Source organism: Manihot esculenta, chromosome 5 (genome assembly GCF_001659605.2).
Source record: "Manihot esculenta cultivar AM560-2 chromosome 5, M.esculenta_v8, whole genome shotgun sequence".
Classification (NCBI taxonomy): domain Eukaryota; kingdom Viridiplantae; phylum Streptophyta; class Magnoliopsida; order Malpighiales; family Euphorbiaceae; genus Manihot; species Manihot esculenta.
Genome location: NC_035165.2, coordinates 2062980 through 2089832, shown reverse-complemented (window position 1 = coordinate 2089832; position 26853 = coordinate 2062980). Strand labels below are relative to the sequence as shown.

Below are 26853 nucleotides of genomic sequence, written 5' to 3'. Positions count from 1 at the left end.
GCCGGCTAGCCATATGGTTGAATGAAAACTATCATCATAGTAGCAAGAATAGATTGGGAAAAAACAACCGAATATACATTTTATTGAACCTTAAAATTACATGGCTTTTAGAATTATCAGAATGGATCAAAGGGGGAAAATAATATTGTAATGAAAATTGGTTTCTTTAAAAAAAAGAGATTTCCTCATGGCTTAGAAGATGGATCTGGTGCTTTGATAGACACATTAAGATACAGGATGTGCAACCTAATTCATGTACTTCCGACAGTTGGGAGCTCCACACAGACAAGGGACTTTCAATTCATCATGCTCGTCTGGATCAAACAAGTAATCATACCTGTGAAGCACAGATTAAGCAAAAATTATTCCCTGATCAAGCCCGTATACATATTTCAGAATTAGTATAAATACAATAAAGCTAATGCAGTTGCAAAGAGAAATTGAAACATACGTTAGCTCTTCCCCTGCAGAGACATTGGTTTTAGCAATAAGAACTATACGGTTCTCCACATCACCAACACTCATTATCCTTGCATAGCAGTTGGGCATACACTACAATAAGAAACAGGCACTTGCTTTTAGTATACAAGTAAGAGTATAATATTTGCTAGTATTAGTTGAAGTAAAGAAATAAAACATAGTAATCATGGTTACATATATATCTTTTATGTACTTTTTGTATTACATTAACTAAAACAATGTTAATTTGATCAAATCTTTTTTTTTTCTCATGCAACCAAAGAAAGTAATAAGTCATGCGATGTATTAACAATTGCAGTACTAGCATAATCATACCCAGCATAGAAGAAGACTCCACCAATGAACAAATTTCACACATTGAGGGTCTATTAAGTTAAAATGTATTAAAAATTGATTCAAAGCTATGTTTAGCATGTTCTGATCATAAAAAATCCAAGATGATTAAACTACTTTCGAGATCTAAAGTGGTGTTTTATCAAAAACTTCTTTTTTGAACTTCAAATCTCAATCCCAAACAGCGTTTGAGTATATTACTACATTAGAAGTTCAAAACCCAGCCTGTGACCAACTGGCGACAATTTGTTTTCCTTTCAGGGTCAAGTGTAATACCCGGCTAGATTCCGGCATCGGAATCCCTACCTTCCGGCGGAATCTCCGTTGGAATATGGAATTTTGATGATGCCAGAGTCTTCTAGAGGGGTAAAATGTGATTTTCTAAAATGATTTTACTGATTTCATGGTTTTAAATGAAAAAGATTTGAGTTTTGAAAAAGAAAAGACTAAGGAGGTTTTTGCCAGGTTCGGCCGCCGAAAGTGAAGTTCGGCCGCCGAACATGAGTTGGTTTTGGGAGCGCTTTTGGCCTCCGAAAGCTATGTTTGAACGAACCAGGTTCGGCCGCCGAACCTCAAGTTCGGCCGCCGAACATGGGGGTGTTTTGCATGCACGTTAGGCCGCCGAAGGAGGTTTGGCTGGCCACCTATAAAAGCCCCTCAGACCGGAAATGGGCGAGATTTCTCCCCATTCTCGAGCTCAGGTGTGTTCATGTCCTCCTCTAGTCGTTTTCTTGCTTTTTCTTCAAATCCTTCACGTTTTATAAGCTACATGGTTGTTTTGAAGAGTTTTAAAGCTTGGATCAAGGTTTGGAGAGCTTGGAGACTTTAAGAGTTTGGGTTCTCCACATCTCAAGCTTTGGGTCGCACCAACCCTCGATCTTCAAGAGGTAGGTGTGGATCTATGCTTTTCTTTACGTTTCATGAAGTTTTAAGATGGTTTTGATGGGTAGATATGCATGTTAGGGTTTATGCGGGTTTTATGCCCAATGTATGATAATGTATGTTCATGTGATGTTTGTGTTGGGGTTTAAGTTAGTTTTCAAGCCCCTTGAGCATATGGGAGAGAGTATGCATGATTGGGAGAGAGTATGTGAGGTTTGGTTTGTTTTGATGGTTTTGGCCTATGTGGGTCATAAACTATCTATGTATGCTTTAGATGTTGTTTTTGGGAGTTTAAGCTTGTTTGAGCTCCCTTGTGCATGATTGAGGATGTATGCATGTGTTTGAGAAGTTGGATGCTTGTTTTGGGGTGTTTGGAAGGTTTGGGAGGCTTGAAATGCACAAAGGATGAGTTCTGGATGAACTCAGGTTCGGCCGCCGAAGGTGGTTTCGGCCGCCGAACCTGCCTTTGAATGAATGGAATGGCCGCCTAACCTTGCCCCCGAAAGTTGAGTTTTGGCTTGAAAGCAGACTTTCGGCCGCCGAAGGTAATGTTCGGCCGCCGAAAGTGCCTGACTTTCGTCTCTGGAGAGAAGGTTCGGCCACCGAAGGTGCCGCCGAACTTGCCTGACTTTCGTCTCTGTCTGGGACTTTCGGCCGCCGAAGGTGCCGCCGAAAATGCCCTGCCCAGCCTTTTCTTGGGTGTTTTCTATGCATGCTTCTATGTTGTTTTAGGGGGTTTTTGGGTAGTCTTTTATGAGTTGTTTAGAGTATGTTTGGCACCTCACTGGAGTCCACCTGTGTAGGATCGGACCCGAGGAACCGAGGTGTTTAGTAGTGTCAGCCGTTGCAGAGTCGGCCCTGAGCTAGTCACAGGTGAGTGGAACACAACTCTCTTATTTTAAAGTAAATAAATCAAATGTTAAGCATGTTCATGCATCATAAAATGCCATGATATGTAGTAGGTTGTATTGCATTAGTATTCACGAATATGATGCATTGCATATTATGTTGTTGATGTGGATGAATGTTGAATGATCCTCTAGCCCTCACCATGATAGTATATGATGATGATGATAATGCTATGATATGAGATGAAAAGACCAGGTCGCCCCTGGTACTATGTTTATGCAAGCGAACACTAGGTGAGGCCTAATCGCCCCTGGTGTAGTCGGACATGTTATGATATGAGTTATGCAAGCGAACACTAGGCGAGGCCTAATCGCCCCTGGTGTAGTTGGACATGTTATGATATGTAGAGGGCTAGTGGTGACAAATTCATCCTTTATGTGATTAAATGTGATGTGTTGCATTTCATGAAAGCATGTAAAGTAAAAGTTATGTTATTTGATGTTATTAATAAAATGAATAATAATATACCTAAAAAGTGTGGAATTAAAGCAAATGTTTTTAGTTTCTGCTCACTGGGCTTTTTAGCTCACCCCTCTCCCCTAACCCCAGGTTTGCAGGTTCAGAGATAGTCAGGAGATCAGCAGGTTACGTCCATGGTCATGCTTATGTAATAGAATAGTTGTGGACATGATGTAATATAAGTTTTATGTATTGATGTAAAAAGAGTTGTATTGCATAATGTAATTATGTTATATGTTCAGAGTTATAGTATTGTGCTTGGCCCGAGTTGGTAAATCCCTTTATACATGAGTTTTATTTTATGTTGTTTCATGTGATGGACCGAGTTTGACATAGGGTATGCTGACCCTAGGGGTTCTATGAGTTCAGTCATAGTGCATACACAGGTCAAACGGGTTAAAGAAAAAGTTTACAGTTTTATTTTTAAAGTTTATGCTTATGTTTGATCATGTATGGGATTATACCAGCTATACAGGATGTATGTTAGGCTTGCTACGGGTCCCGGCGGCCTTATGCCGATCTGGATCCTAGCGCCGGTAGCGGTCCGGATTTCCGGATCGTTACAGAATGGTATCAGAGCCCTAGGTTCACATGGTCGGACCTATAGTGTGTCGGGCTCATAGAGGTTATAGAAGGGCAAGCACAATAGGAAAGATCATGTCCACTAGGATAGGATGTGGAGTCCTGTCTTGTATGATGATGTGAAACGCCATGATGATGAGCATGTGCGTGAATGCTATGATATGTATGTTATGTATGTGATGCAGGTTCATGTGTTTTCACATGAACCATAAGATGCTAATGATTATGTGCTATGTTATGCTCTCAGAAGTCAAGATGAGAGGAACTCGTCGATCTGCGAGATTGACTGGAGCTCCGCCAGAGAATGAGGGCATGGATGCCCATTCCCCTGCTCTGCAGAGGGCAAGATCTTGTAGGACGATCAGGGAAAGTACATCAAGGGACCCTAGAAGGTCTTTTGATGCAGGTCGGAGGAGATCAGTTCATGAAGGTATGTCAGCGGATGTGATGGAAACAGAGGAGGATAACCAAAGAAGAGATAGTAGTTTGGGCATGAGTATGTCAGTAGAGGATATGGGAGAGTCCCAAGGAGGCACTCAGGCCTCGGGCTTTGTTCCACCACAGTATCCACCCTACCCGCAAGGGCCAGGGTATCCGATGGGAGGTACATCGGATTTCTTTAGCCATAACCCATATCCCACCTTTATGCCCTATCCTCCCTTTTACCCACAGTACCCCATGTTTCCATCCTCACCCTTTTTCTCAGGTCCAGCAAACCCTAACCCAGGGAATGCTGCACCTCCTCCTCCACCAGCAGAACCAATTGTCCCTGATGTCCGGATACCCAAACCTGGTACATCAGTTGGGAGTAAAGTAAAGATGACAGATTACCTAAAGTTGGATGCCCCCAGGTTCGAAGCAGGCGATGACCCTTTTGAGTACCTCAGGACGGTAAAGATGATAACAGATGAGCTAGGAGCAAGTGACAGTAGAGCCATTCAGATGGCAGGGTTCACATTGAAATGCAAGAAGGCAAGGGAGTGGTTCAAAAACTATGTGGACCCAAGGTTGGAGAGCTTATCCTGGGAGCAGTTTGCCAATGAGTTTGCAGGATGGGCTTTTCCGGATAGTTCCAGAGAACTGAAGATGATTGAGTTTGAGCAGCTAAGGCAGACGGAAGAGATGAGCGTAGAGGAGTTTACGGACAGGTTCCTGGAGCTGTTGCCGTTTGCAGGACAAGGTCTTGACACAGACCTGAAGAAGTCTAGGAGATATGTTATGAAGCTTCACTCCAGGTATTCCTCGTTGGTCCAATCAGCAGAAAGGGAGAGCTTCCATGCTATAGTGGATATGGCACGGAGAATGGAGGCTAGTGCCATTGTCCAAGGGACAGTTAAACAGTACGTGGCACAGTCTTCGGGTTCCAAAATCCCGGGGACAAGTGATGTTGATCTCTCCCCTCTAAGCGAGGCTGTCACAAAGAGTAAGAAGGGAGGCAGAGGCCTCAGAAGATCGAAGAAGAGCAAGTTTTGGGAACAGATAAAGTCTGGTCTGGGTTTAGGTGATGGTTCGAGCTCTGGTTCAGGTAACTCCAGATGTACACGGTGCGGTAGGCAGCACAAGGGAGTCTGTTTGATTGGGACAACAGCATGCTTCAGGTGCGGACAGGAGGGGCACATGGCACGTGAATGTCCCACCGCGACCTTGGTGGTACGGTCCCAGCAGACAGTTTCGGGCAGTGTAGCTCACCCAGTAGCTCCGTCCATGTTTCAGGGCAGTGGTAGAGGCGGAGACAGGGGGACAGCCCCTTCTTCAGCAGGTTCCCATGGAGAAGGTCCATCAGCTCCAGCGCGGATCTTCGCCATGACTCAGCAGGAGGCTAACACATCGAACCCGATGGGATCAGGTAATCTCACTCTGGTATGTTCTGGTGTGTCTGTTTCATGAACCCTGATGTTTCTCTTTTCTTTGTTTGCTTGTGAGCCCTTGTGAGGATGGGTTGATAGCTTATGGGTTAGAGTATCCCCTTGGGGTCAGTACACGCAAGTGTGATCCATCTGTGGCAGAGTCAGTCTGCCGGTATAGTCAGAGTATGTGTTGTGAGTAGATGCCTTCCAGCTGACCTAGCGGTTCTAGATTTGACTGTTTGACGTCATTCTAGGGTTGGATTGGTTCTTCTACTAGTGGTACTACCTAGTCTGCAGAGACAAGGTAGTCAGGTTCAGAGGTCAGGATGGATCAGAGGTAGTCCTTAGAGGGGACAGAATAGGGATACCTAGAGGTTCAGTATCAACCCTATAGGCTCGTAGGTTGTTCAGGAAAAGTTGTCAGGGGTTCTAGCTCTTCAGAGAGAGTACAGCAGTTAGGTCAGGGAGCCCGCCTCAGTGCCCATTGTTAGAGAGTTTAGATGTTTCCCCAGATGAGTTCCCAGGGCTACCACCTGTCAGGGAGATAGAGTTTGAAATAGAAGTAATTCATGGAATTGGACCAATCTCTATCCCTCCCCACAGGATGGTATCAACAGAGTTAAAGGAGTTATAAGGATCAGTTGTAAGAGTTGGTAGACAAGGGTTCCCATCTAACTGTGCACTTCACCTTGGGGTGTTCCAGTGTTGTTGCGAGGTTGAAAGATGGATCCCAAGGACTTTGTATCGACTACTAGTCGTTGAACAAAGTCACTACCCAGAATAAGTATTGGTTACCTAGGATCGACTATCTATTTTGAGCCAGCTAGCAGGAGCTGGTTGCCTTTCCAAGATAGATCTGAAGTCTAGGTACCATCAGTTAAGATCAAGGAAGAAGATGTACAGAGAACAGTGTTTAGAACCAGATATGGGCACTACGAGTTCCTAGGAATGTCGTTCGGGTTAATGAACGCCCCTACATCATTCATGGATCTCATAAGCAGAGTTTTAGTCGGTTTCTGGATCACTCCGTTATTGCCTTCCTTGACGGTATCTCGGCGAGTTCCAGAAATGCAGAAGAGTATGCCCATCATCTGAAATCAGGATTGTAGATCCTGAGAGAACATGGCTTGGATGCCTAGTTCTCCAATGTGAGTTCTGGTCGAGGAGTATATCCTTCTTGGGTCATGTGTGTCGGAGAAAAGAAAAGTGAAGTAGACCTGAGAAAGTTGAAGTTGTAGCTAACTAGCCCAGGCCCCTTGTAGTGACTGAGATCAAGAGCTTTTTGGGTTGGGCAGGTTACCTAATGGAGGTTCATCTAGAACTTCTCTAGAGTTGCCGCTCCTATGACCAGATGGATCAAGAAGAACCAGAGGGTGTGTGGTCTACTCAGAGTGATGAGGGCTTTGAAAAGCCAAAGGAAATGTTGATGTCAGCACCAGTGGTAGCTCTGTCCGCCAGTGATGGAGATTTCACAGTGTCCTGTGATGCGTCCCGTGTGGGACTAGGTTGTGTGTTAATGCGAGTGGTAGAATGATTGCTTATGCTTCTAGGTAGCTGAGGAAGCATGAGTTGAATCATCTTACCCATGATCCAGAGATGGCAATGGTAATACTTGCACTCAAGATGTGGAGGCGATACCTGCATAAGGTATGTGGACAGATCCTTATAGATCGAAAGAGCTTGCAATACATCTTGAGTCAAGGGAGAAGAACAGGAGGTATAGGAGATGGGAAAAAACTGCGTGGTATTCGCGACTTCAAGGTTCGGTATATTCGGCTGAGGCAGATATTTTGGTAGATGCCCTCAACCGGAAACCACTTGGCAGCTTACCCCATCCCTTAGTACGGTAAGAAGAAGGCCAATAGTCAGAAAATGAAGAGAATCAGAACTGCTGTGAGTCAGCAGGAGAGTTATGAAGTTGTCCGCAAGAGGCATGTAGAGTTTCAGAAGGGAAGAAGAGTTTTGTCAGAGTGCACAGCGGAAGCGTGTTGAGGTTCTCGAGGAAGTTGAGGGTTGATGGAGGTGTCTCTTAAAGAGAGGGTGATTCGTTATGGGCAGAAAGGTAAATTAGCTCTCAGATACATTGGACCCTTTGGAATCCTGCAAAGGATTCGGGAATGTATCCCACGAGTCAGATTTACCTACTTCAAAGGAAGAGCTTCATCCGTTTTTCCATGTTTCCACGGTATATGAATTCGCGTTGGGTCCGAGTGAGGTTCTTAAAAGAACCAGAGGTGGGGACCGTAGAGGATCTCACCTATGTTGAACAGTTAGTACGGACCGCAGACACACAAGTTAGAAAGTGTGGAAACAGGGAAATCCCGATGGTGAAAGTCCCTTAGAATCACCTTAAGATGAAAAGTGCACCAGGAAGACCGAGAGTTTATACTCCAGCAATGACCGTGTCTCTCTTTTAGAAGAGAGGTTTTTAGGTTTTGCTTGCTTGTTGCTTGCTTGCCGATGTATGCTTGATGCATGTTTGTTTGTTTGAACATTCGAGGACGAATGTTCTTAAAGGGGGGAAGAATGTAATACCCGGCTAGATTCCGGCATCGGAATCCCTACCTTCCGGCGGAATCTCCGTTGGAATATGGAATTTTGATGATGCCAGAGTCTTCTAGAGGGGTAAAATGTGATTTTCTAAAATGATTTTACTGATTTCATGGTTTTAAATGAAAAAGATTTGAGTTTTGAAAAAGAAAAGACCAAGGAGGTTTTTGCCAGGTTCGGCCGCCGAAAGTGAAGTTCGGCCGCCGAACATGAGTTGGTTTTGGGAGCGCTTTTGGCCTCCGAAAGCTATGTTTGAACGAACCAGGTTCGGCCGCCGAACCTCAAGTTCGGCCGCCGAACATGGGGGTGTTTTGCATGCACGTTAGGCCACCGAAGGAGGTTTGGCTGGCCACCTATAAAAGCCCCTCAGACCGGAAATGGGCGAGATTTCTCCCCATTCTCGAGCTCAGGTGTGTTCATGTCCTCCTCTAGTCGTTTTCTTGCTTTTTCTTCAAATCCTTCACGTTTTATAAGCTATATGGTTGTTTTGAAGAGTTTTAAAGCTTGGATCAAGGTTTGGAGAGCTTGGAGACTTTAAGAGTTTGGGTTCTCCACATCTCAAGCTTTGGGTCGCACCAACCCTCGATCTTCAAGAGGTAAGTGTGGATCTATGCTTTTCTTTACGTTTCATGAAGTTTTAAGATGGTTTTGATGGGTAGATATGCATGTTAGGGTTTATGCGGGTTTTATGCCCAATGTATGATAATGTATGTTCATGTGATGTTTGTGTTGGGGTTTAAGTTAGTTTTCAAGCCCCTTGAGCATATGGGAGAGAGTATGCATGATTGGGAGAGAGTATGTGAGGTTTGGTTTGTTTTGATGGTTTTGGCCTATGTGGGTCATAAACTATCTATGTATGCTTTAGATGTTGTTTTTGGGAGTTTAAGCTTGTTTGAGCTCCCTTGTGCATGATTGAGGATGTATGCATGTGTTTGAGAAGTTGGATGCTTGTTTTGGGGTGTTTGGAAGGTTTGGGAGGCTTGAAATGCACAAAGGATGAGTTCTGGATGAACTCAGGTTCGGCCGCCGAAGGTGGTTTCGGCCGCCGAACCTGCCTTTGAATGAATGGAATGGCCGCCTAACCTTGCCCCCGAAAGTTGAGTTTTGGCTTGAAAGCAGACTTTCGGCCGCCGAAGGTAATGTTTGGCCGCCGAAAGTGCCTAACTTTCGTCTCTGGAGAGAAGGTTCGGCCGCCGAAGGTGCCGCCGAACTTGCCTGACTTTCGTCTCTGTCTGGGACTTTCGGCCGCCGAAGGTGCCGCCGAAAGTGCCCTGCCCAGCCTTTTCTTGGGTGTTTTCTATGCATGCTTCTATGTTGTTTTAGGGGGTTTTTGGGTAGTCTTTTATGAGTTGTTTAGAGTATGTTTGGCACCTCACTGGAGTCCACCTGTGTAGGATCGGACCCGAGGAACCGAGGTGTTTAGTAGTGTCAGCCGTTGCAGAGTCGGCCCTGAGCTAGTCACAGGTGAGTGGAACACAACTCTCTTATTTTAAAGTAAATAAATCAAATGTTAAGCATGTTCATGCATCATAAAATGCCATGATATGTAGTAGGTTGTATTGCATTAGTATTCACGAATATGATGCATTGCATATTATGTTGTTGATGTGGATGAATGTTGAATGATCCTCTAGCCCTCACCATGATAGTATATGATGATGATGATAATGCTATGATATGAGATGAAAAGACCAGGTCGCCCCTGGTACTATGTTTATGCAAGCGAACACTAGGTGAGGTCTAATCGCCCCTGGTGTAGTCGGACATGTTATGATATGAGTTATGCAAGCGAACACTAGGCGAGGCCTAATCGCCCCTGGTGTAGTTGGACATGTTATGATATGTAGAGGGCTAGTGGTGACAAATTCATCCTTTATGTGATTAAATGTGATGTGTTGCATTTCATGAAAGCATGTAAAGTAAAAGTTATGTTATTTGATGTTATTAATAAAATGAATAATAATATACCTAAAAAGTGTGGAATTAAAGCAAATGTTTTTAGTTTCTGCTCACTGGGCTTTTTAGCTCACCCCTCTCCCCTAACCCCAGGTTTGCAGGTTCAGAGATAGTCAGGAGATCAGCAGGTTACGTCCATGGTCATGCTTATGTAATAGAATAGTTGTGGACATGATGTAATATAAGTTTTATGTATTGATGTAAAAAGAGTTGTATTGCATAATGTAATTATGTTATATGTTCAGAGTTATAGTATTGTGCTTGGCCCGAGTTGGTAAATCCCTTTATACATGAGTTTTATTTTATGTTGTTTCATGTGATGGACCGAGTTTGACATAGGGTATGCTGACCCTAGGGGTTCTATGAGTTCAGTCATAGTGCATACACAGGTCAAACGGGTTAAAGAAAAAGTTTACAGTTTTATGTTTTAAAGTTTATGCTTATGTTTGATCATGTATGGGATTATACCAGCTATACAGGATGTATGTTAGGCTTGCTACGGGTCCCGGCGGCCTTATGCCGATCTGGATCCTAGCGCCGGTAGCGGTCCGGATTTCCGGGTCGTTACATCAAGAGAACAAATGCCCCAAAATTGAAGGTTGTGATTTGGGGTCCACCACTTAAAAAAAAAGGTTTTCACAATTGCACATCCAGATGAAATGTTTTCTTCCATAACTAGAGCTTACCGAATGGTTGATCAGGCGTGCTATGTTCCCCTTATTGGTGGCATCAATAACTACTTCCTCGCTTATCTTGAAAAGCTGCATTGAACATTTAATTGAATACTAAGAATCACCATTTCATGAAATCAACAAATAGCAGCAGAAAATAATACAAACTATGGCAAGAGATAGAGGCTCCCATGAAGACAAGTGAAAGAGTATCAAGAAACGCACATAGCAATCTTTGCCTTGTAAAAGGTATTGTGCCTCCCTCAGGTCTGCAACACTCCGCCTCACCTGCTCACCACGATACTCGATGATCTGAAGTTCAAACAAGGAGCAAATAAGAGGAGAGGGAGGGAGGACTAGCATCAAGATAGCACTTTCAGAGAACCAAACTGAAAAAATGTCTCATCAAAATTTCTAGTAGAAGAATTTAACCCAGCAAATTACAAGACACAAATAATGATTTAAAAAAAAATACCATTTCTCCCTCTTGAATCTTTTGGCGTGCAAAGAGACCCCATCCATGTATACCAGATTTACCAAAACAAACCCGGTGATTTTCAGTTTTCTGAAGACGACAAATACAGGTCAATTAGATAAGAAAACTACAGAAACCAAGAACCATTACATGAGGAGAAAGTCAGTTTACCTGCAAATGGTAAAGCCGTTCCTTAAATGAGGAGAAAATGGCCGAATCTTCTATTTTCTGCATATGAATAAAAGATAAGCACCGACTGTTATATTAACCAATTAAAAGGAATGAAGTAATTGGCTGTCCCATCAAAGTTTAGCATTTCATTTAACTTTCATATAATTTAAGCAACTAAATTTGTAAAACCAAGGAAGACAAAAACATTACTTTATAGGTGCTCAAGCTACTTATTGAATCTAAAGAATGATGTCTTGGTCCCATCAGTCGGTGGAATATTGGCTCCCGTTCAGTTTTCTAGCAAACAAGCATAAGAGTAATAAGATGAGAAAGAAGTCTAAATAATCATATCATGTTGATGGCAAGCTAACCATATGTAGTTTTAGGCTCACCAAAAACCATGTCACAATATTTGCAGGTAGAATAGAAAATTGCACATAGATACTGAATAAAAAAATGCACCTTATTGTGTGATCTTCTGAAAACACGACATCTTGCAGCAGAGAGAGGCTCAAACTTATTAGTCTCTGAAGTAGAGGGTTCAGGAAGTTCCACTCTCTTAGATGAAATCAACCTTGAACCACTAAAACATCCATTCTGGTTCTGAAGCAAGCTTCTTGCAGCAAAAACCCCTGAAGCAGTACGCACAACTACAACAGAATCTGGACTGGGTGTCCTGCATCAAAAACCAATGAAGCCAAAAGATACAATCAACATTTAAGGGGCATTCAGCAGCAACACCATTTCAATTTAAGGAAAAAAAAAACTCGGAGAAAAATGATTAGGCAAAAAATGAATGGAGCACAAATTCTGACCTGTGAATAGCACAGTATACTAACTTCTTTACAACTTGGATCCCATTCTTCTCCGTGCTGTGCAACTGAAAATTCAATTAATGAAATTAGTTAAATCATATTATGTTCCAGACAATGATGATTAAGAAAGACGTTATAAAGCCTGACAACACTAAAAAATGATCATGTGGAACAGCAATGCAGACACCACTACAAAAAGAAATATTTTGTGAAATACCAGCTAACCCCATTCTATGCAAAAGAGTTCTTACAAGTTTTTCTTTTTAAATAAATAAGAACTTACTTCCATGTAATATCCTGCTCTTGATGCACACATTGCATGAAAATAGGTGGCGCACTTGCAACACTGGATGCACGAACCATGGGTCTGATTGCAGATAACACAACTCTGCACTCCATGCAATTAATGAAAAGTATTTAGATTACAGAACAGTTAATTTGTATGGCCTCCTTATCAAGTTAATTGGTATCAATTAACGTGACAAAAAACAAAACTGACACAACTAATTACCATACTGTAGAAAATTGTCCCAACAATTAAGAAATGGCCCAGCTTTTTGAAATCAGAATCCTAATAAATGAGGATGCATGCTATACTTTACTGTAAAATAATAAAGATAATTCTTGTTCTTAAGCAACGTCACAAAATTTGAATAACACTAACACACCTTTAAAAATGTAGTTGAGGGAATTCTTAGGATTCCAGTAGCAGGTTCCATGTTTTCATGATTTAAGAAAGCAACTTCTGGTCGAAACCAGGCACATGTGACATGAACCCACAGCATCTCAACATCAGTTGGCTTTAGAGCACCTCCTGCACAAGTAGCTTGCACATATTAGAAAAACTAGCTTCCACACAAAGAACACATTACCAATAGAAGGCAATCCACTTTTTAAATGGAAGAACTACTTCATACAAACGCTTAGGATATTTCATCAAGATTGAGAAAACCATAATCACCCTTGCAGCAACAAAAGGTCAAAAGCCAAGAGAGACCTCAAATGTGTAGTATTGTTAAAGTCAAACGAAAAGAAATCCTTCAATATGTAGTATTGTTCAAGAAAAGCTAGACTCAAGATCACATTCCCATTGGGGGACCATCAATGCCATACTAGATCAAAAAAGTAAGCCACTAAATTATTTTCTTAACCACGCTAATATCTACTTTCTTTCTTCCATAATTCTTTTCCCTTTCCTTTTATGAGGGAGGGAGAAAAGTGAAATTAACCTAATACTTTAAAGTTGTTCAACACCCTAGTAGTTAAATAGAAATATACATATACATATATAAAGACAAAATGACCAAGATTTCTTAAGGCACTAATATAAAAGACATGCCTTTTAGAGGACAAAGACAACAATCCCTCTCAATATCAGGGGTTTCACATGCTCTGCACACCCATGAAGTAAGATCTTCAATGTTCGTTGCTCCATAGCATTCTTGGTGAACAGCTATTTGACACCTGACCATAAAAGTCTTTTAGGTAAAGATACTAGAGTACATAAATAAGGCCTATAGTTGCACCAGCACAAGACCAAATATATAAAACAGAGCAAGCAAAGGAAATCATGAATGATGGAACAACCTGTTGCAGATTATAATTTTGTTAACATCCCAATCTTCAACCCATCTGCAAATAGCACATCTTTCTGTTGTCCATTTTGCATACACAGGCTCATATTTTTCTGTTCCAATGAAATAAAAATATGCTATACTTCATCTTTTCAATGACTTAAAAAAAGATTGAACAGGAAGAAAAAAGGAAATTTCGTTGCCCCCAACAAGTTCAAAGGAAGCAAATAACTACCTTGCAAAAAAGAAAATAACTTCTGCTTGTCTAATTTCGCAGGATCTACACCATGTTCATTATACTCAGCAATCTGCAGCATCTTTATTGTCAAAATAAAATTGCAATGGAAACCACTAGCACATCAATTTTAACACAGCATAAAGGAAAGTTAAAACGACTGGAAAATCATTTTTAACAGCCATTAAGATGAACTGCTAAAGTTAGAGCATTGGAACATGCTAGAGTTACAAAACTATGGTCAGGAAAGTTCAGACTAATGAACTAATAATATTACACCAACAGTCTTGTATTAATGTATCAATTAAATAAATCTCAAACCGCAAAAAAAGTCAGATAAATTGCAGCCTCATTAAATGTCTACATTGCTGGAAGATAAAGAGTTGAAGAATTGGGCAAAACCAAAACAATTTGCTATCCTAATATTTTCATTATAATATGCATTATTAAACTGGTTAGCCCTCAGATTGCCAATACATTGTCTTTATATTGTAAATTTGGTAGATAGAACGTTAAAGAACCTTCATTAGAAATTAAGAACAGACAACACAAGGATCAGAATTAGGTTGTTATACAAATATCCGGCAAAGTTGAAACATCAAGCAAATATTCAATTCTCCATTTTCTTTTTTTTTTTTTTTGGTTTTTGTTTTTTGCTCATGCTCTCAGAACAGCACTAAATGTGTTAAATTTTTCATCAGCATTCAGAAGCAGAAATTATAATGCGTTGACAGAAATTCAGAACCATAAAAATCTCTTCAACCTAGAATTAGTATTTGTATAAACCCATGCAGAAAGGAAAGAGCATTTTACATTAGAACAAAAAACAAGTAACCAACTCCAGATGCTAATAATGCCAGAAAATGCAATCATACATTAAATAGAAAGTGCCAATACAAACCCATTTTTCCAGTGGTAACATTGTATCCTTGACTTTCACACTGTACTTCCATTTTTTAGCTCTGCACCCTGTGTGCCTTTCCCATTCACTGGGTGTTTGCTTCCGTGAGCCGCATGAACCACACCTGCAAACAATCCTACAAACGATAAAAGCGGGATTAGTGAAATTTGTAGTTGATATAATGTTGGGAAAAGAGTTCATATAGAACTTGCTTTTCCACAAACAAAATCAATCAAGTAGCATTGCCCAATAACAATAACTGAATTAGATAAGCTGAAGATACCTAAATTTGCCTTTTCAAAATAAATTATTTCTATCTAGTGAAAGCAGAGAAACTTGAATTGATACATAAAAGGTGTTGGTAGGCATAGCAAGTTAAAGATTCACTTATAGCATGCATATTATTTTACAAGTTTCAAGACTTACGAATGAAGCTTCGGAATATATGTTCCTTCCATCCCATTGCACACTACAGTTACTTCATCAGGTGGCATAGCTTGTACTTTAGACCTGATTGAAACTATACCATTAAAATCAAAACTCCAAGGGAAAAGAGGGGAAAAATCTTCATTAAATCTAATATTCTAAGTAAGGAAATAGATATGGGTAAAAAAATTAAGAAGTATACTTGACCAGTGACGTCCTTCTCTCTAAAGTTGATGGTTCGAATTTAAACTTTACTTTGCAATCTGGACAATAGTAATCACTGTTCTCCAGATTCTTCAACCATAACAAATCAGTCAGTGTCCATTTTTCATTAATTACAGCAAGTTCACACAAGTGAAAACAAATGAAAGCATGTAGATATGATGCATAGGCACACCTTGAATAGTTTGCGGGAAATGTTGTCACACTCAGCATGCACCCAAACATTACAACCATCGCAACATACCTAATCCAGAAATTCAGAAAGCTATCAGTCAAAAGATCTATCAAATCATTCTACTGCTTTATGAAGAAAGCAGCCTCAACCATAATTGAAAGCTTGAAACAACAAATTATCTCACCCAATTCCCACCATCTGAACGGTGCCAAATATTCTTGCATATGCCACAACATTGTTTCGACTTCCTTAACTGCAAGAGGGAAAATTAATTCCATATAAAATACAATAATAGATAACCAGAAGAATAAGTATTCCAATATGAGGCGTTTCTTATGAACCTTGGCACAATGTTTACATATAATCTCTGTTTGTAATATCGAGCCCTTCATTTTCTTGATACTTTTGCAGGGTAAGACCAGGTTACAGCTGTCACAGCACCTCATGTCCTTATAACTTGCATCCTGGACAATTAATTTAAAGTGTGAATTTCAACAACTGAAGAACCATACCATATGAACATCTTGAATTGAAAAGGTTAACTTATGAAAAAGAATTCATAATCACATGCTGTGAATAACTGCTTCAAGAAGATTTGATTTCCTACAGTGGCAAGAATGTGCATGCACATTTCATGAACTATGGAAGCAACTTGTGCACCTAAAACCATAAAAAAGCTCCTAATCTTAACCTCTAATCAATCACACAGCCATTACCTAATACTTTTACATCAATGGATGGACAAAATCAGGCTGAGAAAAGGCTTCTTGAAAAACATATTGATTTTGTTTCTAAACTAATATCAAGTTACTCTACAATAAAAGTTTCCCAATGCTCCATAAAACGCCTTATGATCTGAAGTGCAAAATAATGTGAGAAAATGAGAGTTCTGAAAAAACTTGCCTGAAATTGACCGTAAAAATCTTGATCTTGACTTGAACTACTAGCCTCTTGGAAACCACTAAGGTGAGCTTCTGGATGTGCACTATATGCATCACCATCCCTATGGCCGAGGAAACCACTTTCAGCTAAAATTGCCTCTTCCAGTGCCATCTGAAAATCACACAGCTTGCACTTGTATAATTGGGTCTGACCCTGAAATCTGAAGAAACGAAAATCAATCAAGATTATTACTCGGTAAAAATGTAATATTTTAACGCACAACGACTTACAACATACCTATCCATGAATTCTGCAAAAGGAAATAGCATCCCTTGCTTCACCCACGCATAGTCCTGCGCATCACCATTTACTCAAATTTGAATACCATAAATAACGAAATAAATTGCCAAAAGGTGAAAAACAGGGCAGAGGAAGAATACCCTTCGTGTTCCATTTTTAGAATACCCATAAAACATCACACAAAGAGCGCCAGGAATACAACAACTGAGAACAGCTTCAGGAGCTTGCAATATGGGATCTATCACAATGGCCGGCCACCACGGGTATCTCTTCCCGCATTTCGCCCAAACTAGATCTCCCAGAGCAAAGTCCTCTGGCTTGTAGACATCCTTCCTCTTTCCTACAACTCCTCTTCTCAAATTCTCCAAACTTGCATACCCACAACTGGATGCATACTCCTCGCTGTCTATCAATGAACTATGCGACCTCAAATTATTAGCAGTACCGATTTTATACTCAAAACCCTTGAACCCCGCACATCCTACTTCTCCATTTACTTCGGGTCCACAAAATGGATAGGAATTAGAACTCCGAAATCCAAACTTATCCTTTACAAATTCCCTTTTACTATATCTACATCTCTTAAGATCAAAATCCTCTGTGTCTTCTAAAAATTCATCCTCAAAGCTCGATTCAGTGTCGTCAGGTCTGAATTGCCCATTCTTCCGCATATTAACAATCGAGTCATTAAACCTCGATGGAAGCATCTGGACTCGGCCCCGTGAAGTTCTCGATACTGGTGGCTGAGACCTCCCCATGCTCCGGTTCTTCAATCTCTTCGAATTGGACTGCACTTCATTAGCCCAATAGGATCTCTCGCCGACCCAAGAACTCGAACCACTGCTGAAATCATCAACTTCACTGTAGATACCAATTGAATATGAATCGTATCCGATTGTTTTTCGTTTCTTCGGAATCAGCACACATTCGTAGTCCTCTTCGTATTCACTGCAAGGCTCTCCCATCTTACATGGCCTCAGATTCGCCATTCCAACTTTCATAGTTTTTTTGACAATCATCATCAAATTATTCAATTCCAAATCAAATTTCCGCAACACCTAACTACCCAAACCCTAATTTCAGATCAGAAATAAAAAAATTTGAATCGAACATGAAAGATTCTGATTATATACACTTCGAATTTGAATAAACGATCCAACAAAAAGATCCGTAGTTAGCTGGAAGAGTATAAACCCTAAAATTCGATGCGAAACCCTAATTGAAGCAATCAGAAAAAAAAGAAAACCTGTAAAATTCGCACGTTTCAGTTTTTCCCCTTCAGAATAATAAAAAGAACAAACAAAAGTTTGAGCTTCCACTCTTCGTTATAGTGCAGAGCGAAAAGGAATTTTGTCCAAGAAAACCCTGGAAAAGGAAAAGGAAAAGGAAAATCCCGGTAGACGATCAATGAAGGATTTGCAGGGCAACAGAGCTGAGCTGCGCGTAGGACACGGAGGTATAGGTCTCCTAAACAAATAACGTCCAGTAAAGAATGCGTTATGAAAATATAAATATGCAAATACATGTATTTTATATATAAAATTTGAAAATAATAAAATTTTATAATATATACTTTTTAAGGTAGCATGAGCTGCGGCTGGTTTTGGCTCCAAAGATTTTGGGGATGGAGGGAGATGAGGAAAACTGCGCGAAATGAAAAAATTGGAAGGGTGGGCATATGATATGAGGTTTTGGGCTCAGTTGGAACTTTTATAGTGTGGTACGTAGCTACATGATTGGACATGATGAAGCAAGGTGGGTTTTGGTGGTGTTTGGTACGGGCCCTACCATACCAGGTGAAGGAAACCACATTCCCTGCAGGTCAGTATCAGCACCTGTTGTCCTGGCAAGACTTTAGTTTCAACCAATCGTTTAAAGTTATAAATTTAGGGATTATATAATACTATTAAAAATCATATTATTTAAATTTAAATTTAAATTATATTAATATTTCTTATTTTTATATTCAATTCTATTTTTTAAAAAATAAGTAATTTTTATTATAAACTATTTAAATTCTTTTTAAATTTAATTATTATTATTATTTGAATATTGCCTCAACCCATTTAAGTTTATATATATATATTACTTATTAATTTTATAAACATAATCCCTTCGTTTAAATAAAAAATTCAATTCAATTTATTTTTTTAATAATTTTTTGTCTAAAATTAAAAAAATTAATTTTTTTTAATAAATTAAAATCTTGTTTAATTTCGTAATAATTTATTTTAATTTTTTATTTTATAAAATAAATAATGTTAAAAAAATAAATACATATTAAGGATTTATTCGATTAATAATATAAATAACTTATAATGAAATTTTAACATGATAAATGAATTTTGCATTAATGAATAAGGAAACTTCAATAACTACTATTTCATTACAGTATTAAGAGTACTTGTTAAGAAAGTAAATAATATTTATTTTTTACTTTCCACATAATATAATTAAATATTAATCTTTACCAAAAGAAAATATATAACTATTAAATATTTTATCATTATTTCCTCCATGGCAATTTTGAAGTTTGCTCTATATTTTTATTTATTGAGTTATTATGCATAAGTCCAAATTATATATTAGTTATATCTCAAGTAATTTTAGTCAATAGAAGTCATCATCACTTAGTCAGAGTGTTTATTTTTAATTTATTTTTCGAATATGTTATGTATATATGTGGTAATATTAATAATAGTTAATTATAAAATAGTAACTTTATCCTTTTTTTATTATTATTAACAATGCCTTTTCTTATTTATATATCCGTTGCCACAGATTTTGCACGGTTGTACGCTAGCTTTTGTTTTTATTTATTTTTTTCGAACTGTAAGTGGATCGCATAGAAAGCCCAATAGTGTACAGTTATATAAATGACCCAACGCCAAACACCAAATCTTAACTTAGCAGGCCCAATCTAGGCCAATTCCATCCTAGTTAGCGGTTAAAGTGAACCTCATCTTTGTTTGGATCTTTAATTGTAAAGAGGAAATCAAGAGAAATAGGCAAGGAGGAGATAAAAAAAACAAAAAAAAAAACAAAAAAATGTAATAGCAATCTGATTTTCTTTTAATTATTTGGATATACTTTTAAAAAAGAGACCTTTTAATATAAAGGACATTAAAAAAGTTTCAAATAAATAATATTAACTTCTTTTATTTCCTCTCTATTTTTCATCTGTTTGGAGAATAATATTTTAAATTTATTTTAAAGTGACTGATAAATATATATATTTTTTAATTTTCTCCTCTTTTGATTTTTTAATTATTATATAAATAAATAAATAAATAATTTTTTTTTTCTTATTTCAAATTTTTAATCCAAACAAAGCATTAATTAATGGTAATCTATCGAAAAAAAAAAAAAAGATACCAGTTACATCTCATCATAGTTTATCATGAAAGATTTCAGAGAGCACACTATAAGATGCAATTAATTTCTTAATTGAAAAAAAATTATCTAAATTAGTGTACTATAGATCCTAAGTATAAATAAGTAGCTTTTATTTAAAATTTTATAAAGTGGAGTTTATTCATTTGTAATTTAAATTTATAATACATCGTATTTAAGTAAAAATGATTATCTTTTTAAAATTCAGCCGTGAAAAATAGTGAAACTTTTAAAAGATAAAATTGAACTTTAAACTATTAAAAATAGAGGAAAATACTATGGTATTAGTTTTAAGGGAAACATCATGGTATTAATTAAAACTAATATGTTTAAAGCTATTAAAAATAGAAGGAAAACACCATATGGTAGTTAGGATCTACATGTAGTCATGAAATAACATTTGCTTCACCCTCCGACAAAACTATAATAAATTTATTCAAAATATAAAATCACCACACTATCACAAGAATATTGAAGTTTAATCTTTAATCTATTTATAATTTCTACTCATATATAATATATATATATAATTCACAAGATATATATATATTCAATCGTGAAAAAAAATAAACACCGTTATCAATTAGCATTAAAATTAAAATAAAATATTAAAAAAAATATTTTATTTAAAGTCAAAAAAATAATTTAACATTTATATTTAACTACTAGCTAGATGAGAAAAAAAAAAAATTCTTTTCATAAAAAATTAGAGAAAAATCATACAGCAGCTTCTATTATTATATTTTGTTCTCATGTCATTGTCATCTAAATAAGCTTTTCCCCTTTAATTTTTTTTATTGAAAAAGAGTTTGTTTTTTTTAAAAAATCAGAATTATATATATAACTACTCTAGAGTCTAGACCTTGGCTTTTTGGCTTGCAGAGAGTTTCAGTCTCCGTTTTGGAAGCTTCCTCGCTTTGAGTTTTGTTCTCTAAATGAAGAATCCCTATTTACTTCTCCCTGAATTGTTGCATTTTGGAGGAGAGCAGCGGTGAGCAACTGCAAACAGCAGTCCCCCCCCCCTCCCTCTCTTCCCATTCAACAAGTTCTACTTTGGGCCTTTTTTTTTACTTTTGTGGACGCATGGCTGGGCTGCTGGTTTAAGCCCAGTTCTTATAATTGAGGCATTGAATTTGAACCTATACTGATTTCCATTTGATGAACATTAGCTTTGGGGGAAAAAAAGCTTCAGTTGCAAAATAACTATTTATAAGATAGAAATTCAATTTGCCTTTCAAAAAAAACAAAGATAGAAATTCAATTCTAAGACAATTTTTTACTTTTTACTTTTTATTTATTTTGAACTAATGTTTGTAGACATTAAATTGAGAAAAAAATAATTAAAAAATTGTATAAAATTTTAATTGGGAAAAAAAACAGACACATTAAACCCTAAACCGTAGAGCAAGAGAGCATAAATAGCATCCATTTTGATGCCGCCGGTTATACACGGGCTCGTGAATTAAGAGCTTCGGATTCAATATGCTTGAGGAATTTCCTCCTTTTAATCTATCGATTTTGCTTGTCTTCACTTTCTCCTTTTCAAAATGGGTAAATATTCTTTCACATTGTTTGAATCTATGTTTCTGAAGCTAATATTTTATTCTTCTTCTTCTTAGTTCTCTGGGTTTTTTATATTATGTCGATTAACATGGAAATGATGGGTAAAAAGTAAAAGGTCTGAGCAGGGAGATTAATGGTAGTGGTAATGGATGTGAAAGTGAGTCTCGAAAGGGAGAGGACCCCTGTCCTTGCTCGAGCTATTGCATTGTGACTGTCGCAACCTCTCCTACAGCAAATGTGCCATAGCATGAGCATTGGCGATGGGTTGAAATAAAAGGCGTGGGTTGCTTTCTACTATTGAATGCTAACCTAGACTTCTCCCAACATTTATTTTGAGCATTCATTTGCTGCCACCATACTTCCTGCATTGATCAAACCTTGTATGCTGATCCATGATCCACCCAGAATCACTCTATCTTTCTCTATTTATGCATGCGTGTATGTGTTTTTGCCAAATACATAAATATGTTGCTCTCTGTTTCTCTATTAGAATATACTTCCAAATGCAAATTAATTGATTACGGTTGCTAGAAAATTGCTGAAACAAATTCATTTGCTAAATAATGGAGGAAAAATCCCCACAATCTGCTTCAAGTTGGAACTCGAAGTGAGTTCATATAACTAAGATGCTTCTTGGAATTCATGCTAGTGCTAGCTAGCTAGATGCTTCCTTCAAGGGCACGTAAATTGAAGCATTGTAAATAAACTTACCTTTTTATCAGTTCTTAGGCTTATGTGTATCTTGTCCTTTTCAGCAAATAGCTTCTGTTTTCTTGTCTAAATTCTTATCCTTAATTATCCTAGTAGAATTCAACAGATAAAAACTAGTACATATTTAAAGCACAAACTGTTTGTTGATGGATTCTTGCCGTAGACACATCACACATTTTGTTACAATTTAAACTAAAACAGAAAAGTGCAAAAACAGGGTGTTCCTGGAATGCCATCACTATGGGATAAGGGTTGACATAGGAAAGGGTAAGAGGCCATGAGGTTATGGTGCAGGTGGAGGATGCAGCCAATGGTGGAGTGGTGGAGACCTGTGTAGGCTGTTTGGCTTGTGATATAGTACGAGCTTTGTAAATACAAAGGCTGTTTTAATATGTCAGATTTGTGTGGCTTAAACTTGGTGATTATTTTGCTTTTGGTGATGCATTTTTTTGGTGCAGTTTTCTTTTGGATCTAATAAGATTGAGCACTAAGGGAATGAGATGCAAATGATGCCCGACTTATGCAGCTTGTGTTTTGTTGGCATTCTTCTATTGGCTATACAATGCTGAAAGCACATAGCTTTATGAAAAAGCTTGGATCAGAATGATAGAAGAATTCTGATTGGAGCTCAATAGCTGACCTTCAATAATCCAGGCAAAAAGAATGGTCTAGTGGTCCTAGTTTCTTTTGCCCTTGGTGACTTAGGGATGTTGCATTTATTTATTTATGCTGCTCTGAAATGTGCCTACCAGCTTGGCATAAAAACAAATAGCAAAATTAGGTTAGTGCTAATATTTAGGATAACTTTTTAGGTGTTCTTCTATGTTTGTGTTATAGCCTACGAAAGACTAATCCTTTCAAGTTTCATAGGTACTTCACTTCTCCCAACAATACCCTTGAGTTCTCTCTTTGAAAATGTAGTTGAGATTATCATTGCATCCAACATGTAGATGAATATCTTTCAAAGTTTAATAGAGTGAATTAAAAAGTTGGGATTTGCTAAGACATAAACATCCATGACTAAATTATTTGGGCGTCCACCTACATTTAAGATTTTATCATATAACCCCATAGAGACATAATGGCAAAAGTCTCTGACCGCAGCTCTCTCTAATTAAAATATATGGGTAACATTGCAACATCAACAGAAATAGAAAGGGTGGGGTTCATTTTCTTCTGTACAATGATATCTCTAATTTGGTTGGGGTGAGTAGAACAAGGAAATAGAACTTCTCAGAGGGTATTGTATATGAGATATATTTATGTTATACTTAGCAGGAAATAAAGTATTTTAAATGAAACTAGGCTTTTTACTAAGATCTCTGCTTGGAGGGCTTTTTGTAGCTTGGAATTGTGGGGATGAGGTGAGAAGAGTTATTTATTTTATGATTCAGCTATTCTGTCTGTCAAATTATGCCTCCCTTTTGATTTTTCTCTCCATGCCTTTTAGAAAAACAATTTGTCAGCCTGGCGCACTTCAGTTACAAGAAAGGATTAACGTTCTTCGTGAGTACATTGATTTCCTTGCACTTCCAAGTTCTAACCACTCTTATTTGTTTGCTGGTCTTATCATGAGCATCATAAACATGACAATAATGGACCTGTTACATGCATTTGGAAACTTAGATTGGTGGTGTTATTTATCTTGACCAGAGAACAAACATAATCATAAAGTTTAGGCGAGGATCCATTATGTTAGAGACTAAGAGATGTTTATGGATGCATTCTTAAAAGAAGTGGACTTTCAGACATTGCCATGAAATGCAAACCATTCATCTTTGATTAATTCCCTTGTTTCTTCTCCTTTTATACAAATACGTTGCATTAAGTTGCTATTTTGGATATATACCAATTAGTTTATATCTCAAATAAAAAGCTTAACAATATAATTATGAGGCTGATCATATTTACTTTCCAAGGTTTAAGCGTTTTTCATCTCATTTCTTGCAGAATTGTTGTCCAAAACGGAATTTGAGGAGACAATGAACGAGATCATTTGATTTGAAGCAACTTGATAATGAAAGCTTTCATAGAGACACTTGAAAAAGTAGTCAGACAAGAATCAGTGTGGTTGTTGCCAATCAGGATCATGAAATGCCACTCCCATATTTGAGCATTCAGAATTTTCTGGTTGGCTTGACGCTTTTGGACAATTGGGTTGGCCTTCAGACAAAAGTTAAAGTGATTTGACGGACTGTTTCATAACTTTTGACACTATTGGAGTCAATAATATGGTAAGATTAATGGCTAATCTGCACCTGGATTACACTCGTAGAGAAGCTTTAATCATAGATGAGAAGGTTGACAATTGCATAAAAAGAACTTTTAATTTAATCTCAAAAGGGTGTCCCTTTTGTAAATATAAAAATTAAGCTATTTTAACACGATTTGATGCCGCCCCACTTGTTTTCTAATTTGCATACAAGTGATTGAGATTGTCCCATAATCATGTTTTGAGTGGCCACTAGTTGACCCCTTGTTACTTTCTCTATGACCTTTTTTTTTTTTCCCTTTTATTTGTTTCTCTTTACTTCCCTTTTTGTTTTTATTGGATTCAAATAAATTGATTTATTTACAATAATTTTCTCCACTTGCTGTTTTGTATCATTCACAAATAAAAAAAAAAATCAATAATTGAATTTTCATATCCTACTATTTTTTTAATTTTTTAAAATTAATTTGCATTTCTTTTTTATTTAAAAAATGAAATCTTCTATTTTGTTCATGCAATATAAAGAAATTTATTAATTAATTTTTCTATTTTAAAAAATATATTAAATATTTTTAAAATTTTAAAAGTTTTACTAATTAATTTTTTTGGTAGTTTTAATTATTTAAGTATTTAGTGATTTTTTTTTTTAAATGTGAATTGAAAATTGGGAGAGGAGAATATAAAATTTCTTAAATTTATTTAAATGTATTATGTGAGTGTAAGTATTTAAATACTTTTAATAGAAGAGATTAATTAATTTATATTTTTATTAAATTAAAGAATTAATTAATAAATTTTTTAATATTATAAATATTAAATAATATAATATTAATGCTTAAAATTAATAAAATATGGATTATTAAATTTAAATTAAATTAAGTTTTTATGAATTTCTTAATGTGAAATAGGACAGACTTAAAAATATGGCATTACTGATTCCATAAAGTTGGGTATCCTACGTGTGCTTCTAACAGGTGGCTGTACCTTGTCCAATTAATTATGAAGCACTTGTTATTGGTACGAAGGTGATCAACATTATATTCAATTTTCTGGATTGCAAATGTGATGCATAAGACACAAAAAGCGTACACCATGTATTTCTCGATTACAAAATTTTGAGTTTGATTCTTCTGTTATTTTTAAGTAGATTTTAGATATTATTTATTTCATTTTTTTTTTTAAAAAAAAGCAAGTTGACAAAAGTAATCTAAATGTTGGTTTTTTATTAAACTAAAAAAAAAAGCTAATTTAAATATACATTAGGATGGCCACCATGTGCCTAATATTTTAATATCAAAGCCGTTCAAATCTTGGAAACACTCAAGTTGTGAGACATACGCAAGTGGCTGAGGCCTAAGGGTGGCCAAACAAAAATATATAATATGCAGTATTTTTATCAAAATAAATAATAAAACCCACAATCTAATATTTACCTTTTACTAATAAATTATTACAAATATTAAAATTATAATAATTAAATTATTAAAATTAAATAAATTAAGGCGCAGTTAATGGTAGATACAATTACATTATTGTTTTTTTTTTTTTAAATGTTGGTAATAATTTAGAGTGATGATGTTAAAAATGTACAATTATAAAGAAAAGTGTAAAATTTGAAAATTTTTAGCCATTTCTCCAATGTCAAAAAAAAAAAAAAAATTACTCTTGGTGATACGTGGTAGGGAAACACATCTTCAATTTCCTACTTATCACAGGATTTCCAATGATTTTATATTAGTATTGGAAATAATCATTTTAAAAAATTCATACCCGCACAAGGTTATTTACACTTAGTTATTATTTACTTGAGAAAAATAATTTATATTTTAAAAATATTTTTTATAAAAAATATTTTCTTAATCAATAAATAATAGCAAATAAACTAAAACTATAATAGCTTGTATAATTAATCAAATCCTCAATTATTTGGATGAATTTGAAAGTTAGTAATGAATTTGTGTAAGAAATTTTGAGTTATTGTAATATATCATGGAAATTAAGCTTAAAGTTATTATTTAGCTAGAAAAATGAAAGGGCTCGTCAAGTTATCCACCAAACATCATTTTCAAATTTCAATGCATGTGATTATGGGTTATCAATGCACATGGAATGTTATTGTTCAGCTAGAA

General features: G+C 36.8%; 1 protein-coding gene and 1 long non-coding RNA gene across 6 annotated transcripts; one reads left to right on the top strand and one right to left on the bottom strand.

Moving 5' to 3' along the window:
* Positions 1-53: 53 nt before the first annotated feature.
* Positions 54-18573, bottom strand: LOC110615558 (histone-lysine N-methyltransferase ATX3). Of its 4 annotated transcripts, XM_021757484.2 has the most exons (24): positions 18419-18573; positions 16986-18312; positions 16843-16898; positions 16567-16765; positions 16005-16127; positions 15848-15916; positions 15664-15732; positions 15469-15560; positions 15267-15350; positions 14841-14976; positions 13940-14012; positions 13718-13817; positions 13470-13594; positions 12799-12944; positions 12414-12518; positions 12131-12195; positions 11778-11991; positions 11526-11612; positions 11316-11372; positions 11145-11234; positions 10895-10981; positions 10685-10759; positions 452-552; positions 54-337 (listed from the first exon to the last, which is right to left on the bottom strand). In XM_021757484.2, exons 2-24 carry the CDS (start codon positions 17865-17867, stop codon positions 247-249), a joined length of 3126 nt encoding a protein of 1041 aa, XP_021613176.1. In that variant the 5' UTR covers positions 17868-18312; positions 18419-18573; the 3' UTR covers positions 54-246. The 4 variants fall into 4 exon arrangements, with proteins under 4 accessions (XP_021613176.1, XP_043812333.1, XP_043812334.1 ...); XM_043956398.1 differs by lacking the exon at positions 10895-10981; XM_043956399.1 differs by lacking the exons at positions 54-337; positions 452-552 and adding an exon at positions 612-1081 and having other exon boundaries at positions 10573-10759.
* A 3016-nt stretch (positions 18574-21589) lies between these two features.
* LOC110614719 lies at positions 21590-25020 on the top strand. 2 transcript variants are annotated; one of them, XR_006350603.1, is made up of 3 exons: positions 21619-23876; positions 23963-24018; positions 24463-25020. It is a non-coding gene; the product is annotated as an uncharacterized LOC110614719 (long non-coding RNA). The 2 variants fall into 2 exon arrangements; XR_002487823.2 differs by having other exon boundaries at positions 21590-24018.
* The last annotated feature ends 1833 nt before the right edge of the window (positions 25021-26853 follow it).

Excerpts from the sequence above, each read along its gene's own strand:
- LOC110615558 (XM_021757484.2), bottom strand. The coding sequence starts at position 17,867 with ATGATGATTGTCAAAAAAACTATGAAAGTTGGAATGGCGAATCTGAGG. Across the intron at positions 16,128-16,566 it reads ATTTTTACGGTCAATTTCAG|GATGCAAGTTATAAGGACAT; the intron begins GCAAGTTTTTTC and ends TTAATTGTCCAG. Across the intron at positions 11,992-12,130 it reads GTATACTGTGCTATTCACAG|GACACCCAGTCCAGATTCTG; the intron begins GTCAGAATTTGT and ends TTTTTGATGCAG.